The sequence below is a fragment of the Podarcis melisellensis genome (genome assembly GCF_964234715.1).
Source record: "Podarcis melisellensis genome assembly, chromosome: W".
Lineage (NCBI taxonomy): Eukaryota > Metazoa > Chordata > Lepidosauria > Squamata > Lacertidae > Podarcis > Podarcis melisellensis.
The window spans coordinates 5630992-5643587 of NC_138535.1; the positions used below are offsets into that span (position 1 = coordinate 5630992).

The following is a 12596-nucleotide window of genomic DNA, read 5'->3' on the forward strand; positions in this document are numbered from 1 at the left end:
ACCAATTTCTCCTCCCAAAATCCCATTTTTCACCGATTTCTCCCCCCGAAATCCCATTTTTTCACCAATTTCTCCCTAAAAGACCCCATTTCCCCCCCAAAAAACCCCATTTTGCACTCATTTCTCCCCACAAAGATCCCATTTTTCACCGATTTCTCGCCCCAAAATCCCATTTTTTCACCAATTTCTCCCTAAAAGACCCCATTTCCCCCAAAAAACCCCCCATTTTTCACTCATTTCTCCCCCCAAAATCCCATTTTTTCACCAATTTCTCCCCCCAAAAACCCCATTTCTCCCACAAAAATCCCATTTTTTCACCAATTTCTCCCCCCCAATCCCATTTTTTCACCATATATATATATATATATATATAAATATATATTTTCACATATCTGTGTGTGTGTGTATATGTCCCTACCTACATACGCACCAAAAAAAACCACAACCAGGCGTCCGTTTACAGAGGGGGGAAAAAGCCCCTTTATTCCCACGCAATGCAACCCCCCGGTCCCGGGTTCGAGTCCCGCTTCCCTTTCAGGCCTCCTTGGCGCCGCCGCCTTTCGCATCCGCCGCCTTGGCCAGGTTGCCGGCTTCCTTGCGCAGGACGTTGAGGAGGGTCTGGGAGCTCTCCAGGATCTGGAAGGAAAGGGGGTCAGACTAGATGACCCTGGGGCCCCATTTCCAAAAATCCCATTTTTACATGGATTTATTCACCAATTCCCCCCCATTCCCATTTTTTCACTGATTTCTTTCCACAAAAATCCCATTTTTCACTCATTTCTCCCCCCAAAATCCCATTTTTTCACTGATTTCTCCCCCCCAAAATCCCATTTTTTCACCCATTTCTCCCCCCAAAAATCATTTTTTTCACTGATTTCTTTCCACAAAAATCCCATTTTTTCACCCATTTCTCCCCCCAAAAATCATTTTTTTTCACTGATTTCTCCCCCCAAAAATCCCATTTTTTCACCCATTTCTCCCCCCAAAAATCATTTTTTTCACCAATTTCTCCCCACAAAAATCCCATTTTTTCACCAATTTCTCCCCACAAAAATCCCATTTTTCACTGATTTCCTTGCGCAGGACGTTGAGGAGGGTCTGGGAGCTCTCCAGGATCTGGAAGGAAAGGGGGTCAGACTAGATGACCCTGGGGCCAGATTTCCAAAAATCCCATTTTTTCACCAATTTCTCCCCCCAAAATATCATTTTTCACTCATTTCTCCCCCCAAAATCCCATTTTTTTCACCAATTTCTCCCCCCAAAAATCCCATTTTTTCACCAATTCCCCCCCAAATCCCATTTTTTCACTGATTTCTTTCCACAAAAATCCCATTTTTTCACCAATTTCTCCCCCAAAACCCCATTTCTCCCCCCCAAAATCAATTTTTCACTGATTTCTCCCCCCAAAATCCCATTTTTTTCACTCATTTCTCCCCACAAAAACCCCATTTCTCCCCCCAAAATCCCATTTTCACCAATTTCCCCCCCAAATCCCATTTTCACCAATTTCTCCCCCATTTCCCCCCCAAAATCCCATTTTTTCACCAATTTCTCCCCACAAAAATCCCATTTTTTCACTAATTTCTCCCACAAAAATCCCATTTTTTCACCAATTTCTCCCCACAAAAATCCCATTCTTTCACTAATTTCTCCCCCCCAAAATCCCATTTTTCACCAATTTCTCCCCACAAAAATCACATTTTTCACTGATTTCCTTGCGCAGGACGTTGAGGAGGGTCTGGGAGCTCTCCAGGATCTGGAAGGAAAGGGGGTCAGACTAGATGACCCTGGGGCCCGATTTCAAAGAATTGCCTTTTTATATGCATTTACGGTTGATTTTCGGGGTCACTGATTTCTTCCCCCATAATCCCATTTTTTCACCGATTTATCCCCCCAAAATCTCAATTTTTCACCGATTTCTTCCCGACAAATCCTGTTTTTTCACGATTTCTCCCCAAAAAATTCACAATTTTCACTGATTTCTGATTTCACTGATTTCTTTCACTGATTTCACCAATTTCTCCCACCTTCGTGTACGCCACCTCCGTCTCACTTATTTCTCCCCATAATCCCATTTTTTCACCCATTTATCCCCCCCCAAAATCTCAATTTTCACCGAATTCTCCCCCCAAAATTCACAATTTTTACTGCTTTCTGATTTCACTGATTTTTTCACTGATTTCACCAATTTCTCCCACCTTCATGTACGCCGCCTCTGTCTCACTGATTTCTCCCCCACAATCCCATTTTTTTCACCGATTTATCCCCCCAAAATCTCAATTTTTCACCGATTTCTCCCCCCCAATTCACAATTTTCACTGCTTTCTGATTTCACTGATTTCTTTCACTGATTTCACCAATTTCTCCCACCTTCGTGTACGCCACCTCCGTCTCACTTATTTCTCCCCATAATCCCATTTTTTCACCCATTTATCCCCCCCCAAAATCTCAATTTTCACCGAATTCTCCCCCCAAAATTCACAATTTTTACTGCTTTCTGATTTCACTGATTTTTTCACTGATTTCACCAATTTCTCCCACCTTCATGTACGCCGCCTCTGTCTCACTGATTTCTCCCCCACAATCCCATTTTTTTCACCGATTTATCCCCCCAAAATCTCAATTTTTCACCGATTTCTCCCCCCAATTCACAATTTTCACTGCTTTCTGATTTCACTGATTTTTTTTTCACTGATTTCACCAATTTCCCCACCTTCATGTACGCCGCCTCCGTCTCACTGATTTCTCCCCCATAATCCCATTTTTTCACCCATTTATCCCCCCAAAATCTCAATTTTTCACCGATTTCTCTCCCCCCCAAATTCACAATTTTCACTGCTTTCTGATTTCACTGATTTTTTTTCACTGATTTCACCAATTTCTCCCACCTTCATGTACGCCGCCTCCGTCTCACTGATTTCTCCCCCATTTTTTTTTCACCGATTTATCCCCCCAAAATCTCAATTTTTCACCGATTTCTTCCCGACAAATCCCATTTTTCACCGATCCCCCCATCACAATTTTCACTGATTTCTGATTTCACTGATTTTATTTCACTGATTTCACCAATTTCTCCCACCTTCATGTACGCCGCCTCCGTCTCACTTATTTATCCTCCCAAAATCTCAATTTTTCACCGATTTCTCCCCCCAAAATCCCATTTTCACTGATCTCCCCCCAAAATCCACCTTTTCACTGATTTTTTCACTGATTTCACCAATTTTCCCACCTTCATGTACGCCGCCTCCGTCTCACTGATTTCTCCCCCATAATCCCATTTTTTTCACCGATTTATCCCCCAAAAATCTCAATTTTTCACCGATTTCCTCCCGACAAATCCCGTTTTTTCACTATTTCTCCCCAAAAAAATTCACAATTTTCACTGATTTCTGATTTCACTGATTTCTTTCACTGATTTCACCAATTTCTCCCACCTTCATGTACGCCACCTCCGTCTCACTTATTTCTCCCCATAATCCCATTTTTTCACCCATTTATCCCCCCAAAATCTCAATTTTTCACCGATTTCTCCCCCCCAAAAATTCACAATTTTCACTGCTTTCTGATTTCACTGATTTCTTTCACTGATTTCACCCATTTCTCCCACCTTCATGTACGCCGCCTCCGTCTCACTGATTTCTCCCCCATAATCCCATTTTTTCACCGATTTATCCCCCCAAAATCTCAATTTTTCACCGATTTCTTCCCGACAAATCCCGTTTTTTCACCGATTTCTCCCCCCCCAAATTCACAATTTTCACTGATTTCTGATTTCACAGATTTTTTTTCACTGATTTCGCCGATTTTCCCCACCTTCATGTACGCCGCCTCCGTCTCGGCGATGGTCCGGTCGAACTCGTTGCGCGACGCCATTTTCCGCGCCAGGCTCTCGTTGACGCGCGACAGCTTGTCCGTCAAAACCCGGATGTCGTTTTGGAGTTTCGATTTCTCCTCTTCCTCCTGACGGATTTGCTTGCTGAGCTCGTCCCGTTTGAGGGAAAGGTCCTCAATGCCTGGGGAAATAATAATAATAATAATAATAATAATAATAATAATAATAATAATAATAATTAATAAATCATAATAAATAATAATGATGATGATGATAATAATAATAATATTAAAGAAAATAATAATAATTAATAATGATAAGAATGTTCCTTTTGTCCCGTTTGAGGGAAAGGTCCTCAATGCCTGTGGAATTTGGAATAATAATAATTAATAATAATAATAATAATAATAATAATAATAATTAATAATAATAATAATAATAACGTCCTCAAGGCCTGGGGAAATGATAAAAAGAATAAGAATATTGATAATAATAAGAATAAGGTCCTCAATGCCTGGGGAATTAGGAATAATAATAATAATAGTGATAATAATAGTAATAATAATTAATTAATAATAATAATAAGGTCCTCAATGCCTGGGGAAATGAGAATAAGAATAAGAAGTAATATTAATAATATTAATATTGATAATATTATGTTTGAGGGAAATGTCCTCAATGCCTGGGGAAATGATAATAATAATAATAATCATAATAATAATAATAATATTGATAAGAATAATAAGAATGTTCCTTTTGTCCCATTTCAGGGAAAGGTCCTCAATGCCTGGAGGATTAGGAATAATAATAATAGTAGTAATAATAATAATAATAATAATAATAATAATTGCCTGGGAATTAATAATAATATTAATAATAATAGTAATACTAATAGGAATTCAATAATAATAATGTCCTCAATGCCCGGAGATTTAATAATAATAATAATGATAATAATAATAATAATAATAATAATAATAATTGCCTGGGAATTAATAATAATATAATTAATAATAATAGTAATACTAATAGGAATTCAATAATAATAATGTCCTCAATGCCCGGAGATTTAATAATAATAATAATGATAATAATAATAATAATAATAATAATAATTGCCTGGGAATTAATAATAATATAATTAATAATAATAGTAATACTAATAGGAATTCAATAATAATAATGTCCTCAATGCCCGGAGAGTTAATAATAATAATAATGATAATAATAATAATAATAATAATAATAATAATAATAATAATAATTACCTGGGAATTAATACTAATAATATTAATAATAATAGTAATACTAATAGGAATTCAATAATAATAATAATAATAATGTCCTCAATGCCCGGAGATTTAATAATAATAAGAATAATAATTAATGCCTGGGAATTAATAATAATAATATTAATACTAATACTAGTACTAATAGGAATTCAATAATAATAATAATAATAATAATAATAATAATGTCCTCAATGCCCGGAGATTTAATAAGAAGAAGAAGAAGAATTAATGCCTGGGAATTAATAATAATAATATTAATAATAATAATAATAATAATAATAATAATAATAATAATAATAATAATAGGAATTCAATAATAATAATAATAATAATAATAATAATGTCCTCCAATATTAAGATGTATCTCAGTACCTGGAGATTGAATGATCATCATAATATTAATAATAATAATAAGGTCCTCAACACCTAGAGATGTAGTCATAAAAATATTAATATTAATAATATTATTATTTTATTATTAATAATATGAATATTAATACCACTCATCCTGGAGATTTCCTTCAAACAAACTGGATTCCAGATTCTCATAATTAAATATATTAACAGGGTAATGATTAAATTTAAACCATCATAATAATAATAATAATAATAAATTTAATTAATTTCCCCCAAATCCAGCTAGGCTTCGTCGCCATAGCAACCGCGCTAGGCCGCCGTCCCGCCCCTCAACCCGTCCGTCCAATCGCGACGCGCGTCCTCTCACGGCCTTAGACACTTCCCCGCCCCTCGCAGCCAATCGCAACGCTCCGAATTGCCCGCCCGCCGCCTCGCCTCCCTCCCATTGGTCGCCTGGTTGCGTCTCAGCCAATCAGCGCCGGGCTGGCTAGGGCACCGCCTACGTCGTCGCCATAGCAACGCGGCCTCCTCCAAGCCCCTCAAACGGCGCGGCCAAAAGAAACGCGCGTCCCCTCAGGCCTGCACCCGCCCCTCGCCCCGCGCGGCCAATAAGAACGCTCGGAACTTCCCGTCCCCCTCCTATTGGCCGCCTCGCTACGCCTCCAAACTGCGCGGCCAATAAGAACGCGCGGAACATCCCGCCCCCCCCTCCCATTGGCCGCCTCCAGGCAGTCAGCGCCCTCCCCTCAAACCGCGCAGCCAATAGAAGCGCGCGTCCTCCCACGCCTGCACCCGCCCCTCACTCCGCGCGGCCAATAAGAACGCTCGGAATTTCCCGCCCGCCGCTTCGCTCCCTCCCATTGGCCTCCAGGCAAACAGCTCCTCCCCTCACACCGCGCAGCCAATAGCAACGCACGTCCTTCGATACGCCTCCGCCCCTCAAACAGCTAAGCCAATAGCAACGCGCGCCCTTCCCCTCCTCCGCTCCGCCAGCCAATAGCAACGCGAGAAACTTCCCGCCATCCGCATAGCTCCGCTCCAATTGGCCGCCTCACTACCTCCCCTAGCAACGCCTCCCTAGCAACGCGGCCTCCCCTCAGAGCACGGCCACCCCGTCCAATAGCAAGGAGGCAACGGCTCAAACGTCTCCGCCCTTCAAGCCGCGCGGCCAATAGAAACCCACGCCTGCACCCGCCCCTCACCCCGCGCGGCCAATTAGAACGCTCGGAATTTCCCGCCCGCCGCTTCGCTCCCTCCCATTGGCCGCCTCGCTACGCCTCCAAGCAAACAGCTCCTCCCCTCAAACCGCGCAGCCAATAGCAACGCGCGTCCCTCCCCTCCTCCGCTCCGCCAGCCAATAGCAACGCGAGAAACTCCCCGCCATCCGCTCCCATTGGCCGCCTCGCTACCTCTTCAGCCAATCACGGCCGCGCACCCCTAGCAACGCCTCCCTAGCAACGCGGCCACGGCTTCCCCGTCCTATAGCAACGCGGCGACGGCTCAAACGTCTCCGCCCCTCAGGCCGCTCGCCCAATAGCAACGCCCGGCCTTTGCCTCCGCGTCTCCCATTGGCCGCCTCGCTCCCTCGCCAGCCAATCCCCGCCGCGCTTTCCCTAGCAACGCCGCCGCCGCCCTAGCAACGCGGCCTTCCCTCCCGCCTGCGCCCGCCCCTTCGAACCGCTCGCCCAATAGCGACGCCCGGCCCTCCCCTCGCCCCTTCCAATTGGCCTTCTCGCTTTCTTCCCATCCAATCCCCGCCGCGCTTTCCCTAGCAACGCCTTCGCCCTAGCAACGCGGCCTACTCCCCCCGCCGGAGCCTGAGCTCGAGTAGTTCCGCTTCCTTTTCGCCTCACATTTGACCAGCTCGTTGTTGTAGCTCTGGAGCGCCGCCCCTTGCTGCGTCATCCCCACGTCAGCGCCGCCGCCGCCGCGCGTCCCGTCGCGTACGTCGCGCCTGGTCGCCCGAACGTCGCCGGTTCCGCGCATGCGCAGAGGAGGGGGCGGGTTTCCTCCGCCGTTCGGACGCGAGAGGGAACAAGCGAGGGGAGGGGGGAGCTAAAGCGCTGGGCGGGAGGGATCCACTTGATCGGAGGGATCCACTTGATCGGAGGGATCCACTTGATCGGAGGGATCCACTTGATCGGAGGGATATGCTGGGTTGGGATATCTGAGTGATCCGCTGGGTGGGAGGGATCTGCTGGGTGGGAGGGATCCACAGGGGTGGAGGGATCGGCTAAGCGCAAGAGATCCGCTGGGTGGGAGGGATCTGGGGTGGGGGATGGAGGGATCCACAGGGGTGGAGGGATCGGCTAAGTGTGAGAGATCCACCGGGTAGGAGAGATCCGCTGGGTGGGAGGGATCCGCTGGGTCGGGGGATCCGCTGGGTGGGAGGGATCGGCTAAGCGCGAGAGATCCGCTGGGTGGGAGGGATCTGCTGGGATGGAGGGATCCGCAGGGTGGAGGCTGAGCGTGGGAGATCCACCGGGTGGGAGAGATCCGGCGGGTGCCGTCCTTTTGGGAACGCTACGGTTCCCAATGCTGGGAACTGAAGTGCCGGGTGCAAGAGATCCACTGGGTGGGAGAGATCCACTGGGTGCTACGGTTCCCACACAATAAAGTCCCCCCAGGAATTGAATCTCCGGGTGGGAGAGATCCACTGGGTTGGAGGGATCGGTTAAGCGTGAGATATCCACTGGGTGGGGTGGATCGGCTTAGCGTGAGAGATCCACCGGGTGGGAGGGATCCACTGGGTGCCATCTGTTTTGGAACGCTATGGTTCCCAAGGCTGGGAATTGAAGTGCCGGGTGCGAGAAATCCACTGGGTGGGAGAGATCCACTAGGTGCTACAGTTCCCACACAATAAAGTTCCCCCATGATTTGAATCGCCGGGTGCGAGAGATCCGCTGGGCGCCATCCATTTGGGAGTGGGAGAGATCTGCCGGGTTGGAGAGATCCGCCAGGTGGGAGAGATCCACTGGGCGGGAGAGATCCACTGGGTGCCGGCCATTTGGGGATGCTGCGGTTCCCACAGGGGTGGAGGGATCGGCTAAGTGTGAGAGATCCACCGGGTGGGAGAGATCCACTGGGTGGGAGAGATCCACTGGGTGGGAGAGATCCACTGGGTGCTACAGTTCCCACACAATTAAGTTACTTGTTCACAAGCAAAGCGCCCGGTTTTTTCCTCCAAGGTTGGGAACCAAAGCGCTGGGTGGGAGAGATCCTCCGGGTGGGAGAGATCCACTGGGTGCTACGGTTCCCACACAATAAGGTTATTTATTCGTAATCAAAGTGCCTGGTTTTATTCTCCAAGGCTGGGAGAGATCTCTCCGGGTGGAGAGATCCTCTGGGTGGGAGAGGTCCACTGGTTGCCGTCCGTTTGGGGATGCTACGGTTCCCAAGGCTGGGAATTGAAGTACTGGTGCGAGAGATCCATTGGGTGGGAGAGATCCACTGGGTGGGAGAGATCCACTGGGTGCTACGGTTCCCACACAATAAAGTCCCCCCAGGAATTGAATTGCCGGGTGCGAGAGATCCACTGGGTGGGAGAGATCCACTGGGCGCCATCCGTTTGGTGACGCTACGGTTCCCAAGGCTGGGAACTGAAGTGCCGGTGCAAGAGATCCACTGGGTGGGAGAGATCCACTGGGTGCTACGGTTCCCACACAATAAAGTCCCCCCCCGGAATTGAATTGCCGGGTGCGAGAGATCCACTGGGTGGGAGAGACCCACTGGGCACCATCCGTTTGGTGACGCTACGGTTCCCAAGGCTGGGAACTGAAGTGCCGGTGCAAGAGATCCATTGGGTGGGAGAGATCCACTGGGTGGGGGAGATCCACTGGGTGCTACGGTTCCCACACAATAAAGTTACTTGTTCACAAGCAAAGCGCCCGGTTTTTTCCTCCAAGGCTGGGAACTGAAGCGCCAGGTGAGAGAGATCCGCCAGGTGGGAGAGATCCACTGGGCAGGAGAGATCCACCGGGTGGAGAGATCCTCCAGGTGGGAGAGATCCACTGGGTGCCGTCCGTTTGGGGGTGCTACGGTTCCCAAGGCTGGGAATTGAAGTACTGGTGCGAGAGATCCATTGGGTGGGAGAGATCCACTGGGTGGGAGAGATCCACTGGGTGCTACGGTTCCCACACAATAAAGTCCCCCCAGGAATTGAATTGCCGGGTGCGAGAGATCCACTGGGTGGGAGAGATCCACTGGGCGCCATCCGTTTGGTGACGCTACGGTTCCCAAGGCTGGGAACTGAAGTGCCGGTGCAAGAGATCCACTGGGTGGGAGAGATCCACTGGGTGCTACGGTTCCCACACAATAAAGTTACTTGTTCACAAGCAAAGCGCCCGGTTTTTTCCTCCAAGCTGGGAACTGAAGCGCCGGGTGAGAGAGATCCGCCAGGTGGGAGAGATCCACTGGGCAGGAGAGATCCACCGGGTGGAGAGATTCTCCGGGTGGGAGAGATCCACTGGGTGCTGTCCATTTGGGGGTGCTACGGTTCCCAAGGCTGGGAACTGAACTGTCGTGTGCAAGAGATCCACTGGGTGGGAGAGATCCACTAGGTGCTACGGTTCCCACACAAGAAAGTCCCCCCCCCAGGAATTGAATTGCCGGGTGCGAGAGATCCACTGGGCGCCATCCGTTTGGTGACGCTACGGTTCCCAAGGCTGGGAACTGAACTGCCGGGTGCAAGAGATCCATTGGGTGGGGGAGATCCGCCGGGTGGGAGAGATCCACTGGGCGGGAGAGATCCACTGGGTGGAGATATCCTCCGGTGGGAGAGATCCACTGGGTGCTGTCCGTTTGGGGATGCTACGGCTCCCAAGGCGGGGAATTGAAGTGCTGGTGCGAGAGATCCATTGGGTGGGAGAGATCCACTGGGTGCTACGGTTCCCACACAATAAAGTCCCCCCCAGGAATTGAATTGCCGGGTGCGAGAGATCCACTGGGTGGGAGAGATCCACTGGGTGGGAGAGATCCACTGGGCGCCATCCGTTTGGTGACGCTACGGTTCCCAAGGCTGGGAACTGAAGTGCCGGTGCAAGAGATCCACTGGGTGGGAGAGATCCACTGGGTGCTACGGTTCCCACACAATAAAGTCCCCCCCCGGAATTGAATTGCCGGGTGCGAGAGATCCACTGGGTGGGAGAGACCCACTGGGCACCATCCGTTTGGTGACGCTACGGTTCCCAAGGCTGGGAACTGAAGTGCCGGTGCAAGAGATCCATTGGGTGGGAGAGATCCACTGGGTGGGGGAGATCCACTGGGTGCTACGGTTCCCACACAATAAAGTTACTTGTTCACAAGCAAAGCGCCCGGTTTTTTCCTCCAAGGCTGGGAACTGAAGCGCCAGGTGAGAGAGATCCGCCAGGTGGGAGAGATCCACTGGGCAGGAGAGATCCACCGGGTGGAGAGATCCTCCAGGTGGGAGAGATCCACTGGGTGCCGTCCGTTTGGGGGTGCTACGGTTCCCAAGGCTGGGAATTGAAGTACTGGTGCGAGAGATCCATTGGGTGGGAGAGATCCACTGGGTGGGAGAGATCCACTGGGTGCTACGGTTCCCACACAATAAAGTCCCCCCAGGAATTGAATTGCCGGGTGCGAGAGATCCACTGGGTGGGAGAGATCCACTGGGCGCCATCCGTTTGGTGACGCTACGGTTCCCAAGGCTGGGAACTGAAGTGCCGGTGCAAGAGATCCACTGGGTGGGAGAGATCCACTGGGTGCTACGGTTCCCACACAATAAAGTTACTTGTTCACAAGCAAAGCGCCCGGTTTTTTCCTCCAAGCTGGGAACTGAAGCGCCGGGTGAGAGAGATCCGCCAGGTGGGAGAGATCCACTGGGCAGGAGAGATCCACCGGGTGGAGAGATTCTCCGGGTGGGAGAGATCCACTGGGTGCTGTCCATTTGGGGGTGCTACGGTTCCCAAGGCTGGGAACTGAACTGTCGTGTGCAAGAGATCCACTGGGTGGGAGAGATCCACTAGGTGCTACGGTTCCCACACAAGAAAGTCCCCCCCCCCAGGAATTGAATTGCCGGGTGCGAGAGATCCACTGGGCGCCATCCGTTTGGTGACGCTACGGTTCCCAAGGCTGGGAACTGAACTGCCGGGTGCAAGAGATCCATTGGGTGGGGGAGATCCGCCGGGTGGGAGAGATCCACTGGGCGGGAGAGATCCACTGGGTGGAGATATCCTCCGGTGGGAGAGATCCACTGGGTGCTGTCCGTTTGGGGATGCTACGGCTCCCAAGGCGGGGAATTGAAGTGCTGGTGCGAGAGATCCATTGGGTGGGAGAGATCCACTGGGTGCTACGGTTCCCACACAATAAAGTCCCCCCCAGGAATTGAATTGCCGGGTGCGAGAGATCCACTGGGTGGGAGAGATCCACTGGGTGGGAGAGATCCACTGGGTGGGAGAGATCCACTGGGCGCCATCCGTTTGGTGACGCTACGGTTCCCAAGGCTGGGAACTGAAGTGCCGGGTGCAAGAGATCCATTGGGTGGGAGAGATCCACTGGGTGGGAGAGATCCACTGGGCGCCATCCGTTTGGTGACGCTACGGTTCCCAAGGCTGGGAACTGAAGTGCCGGGTGCAAGAGATCCATTGGGTGGGAGAGATCCACTGGGTGGGAGAGATCCACTGGGTGCTACGGTTCCCACACAATAAAGTTACTTGTTCACAAGCAAAGCGCCCGGTTTTTTCCTCCAAGCTGGGAACTGAAGCGCCGGGTGAGAGAGATCCGCCAGGTGGGAGAGATCCACTGGGCAGGAGAGATCCACTGGGCGGGAGTGATCCACTGGGCGCCGTCCGTTTGGGGACGCTACGGTTCCCATGCAGTAAATAGATATAGATATAGATCTGCAAATAAATAGGTACAGATATACAGATTACAAATTGTAGTAGTAGTAATAATAATAATAATAATAATAATAATAATAATAATAATAATAGATATGCAGATAGGTAGATTACAACTAATAATAATAATAATAAAGACATGCCAATAATAACACTGATATATAGAGAGGTACATGACAAGCAAATAATAATAATAATAATAATAATAATAATAATAATAATAATAATAGATATGCAGATGTATAGATTACAATTTCT

The 12596-nt window shown here is 48.8% G+C and overlaps 1 protein-coding gene across 1 annotated transcript; it reads right to left on the reverse strand.

Annotated features, from left to right (window-relative positions):
* Positions 1 to 500: 500 nt before the first annotated feature.
* On the reverse strand, positions 501 to 7429 carry LOC309361308 (microtubule nucleation factor SSNA1-like). Its single transcript, XM_081896195.1, has 3 exons — positions 7335 to 7429; positions 3814 to 4013; positions 501 to 636 (listed from the first exon to the last, which is right to left on the reverse strand). The coding sequence occupies exons 1-3, from the start codon at positions 7384 to 7386 to the stop codon at positions 535 to 537; spliced, it is 354 nt and encodes a 117-aa protein (XP_081752321.1). The 5' UTR covers positions 7387 to 7429; the 3' UTR covers positions 501 to 534.
* Between the last annotated feature and the right edge of the window lie 5167 nt (positions 7430 to 12596).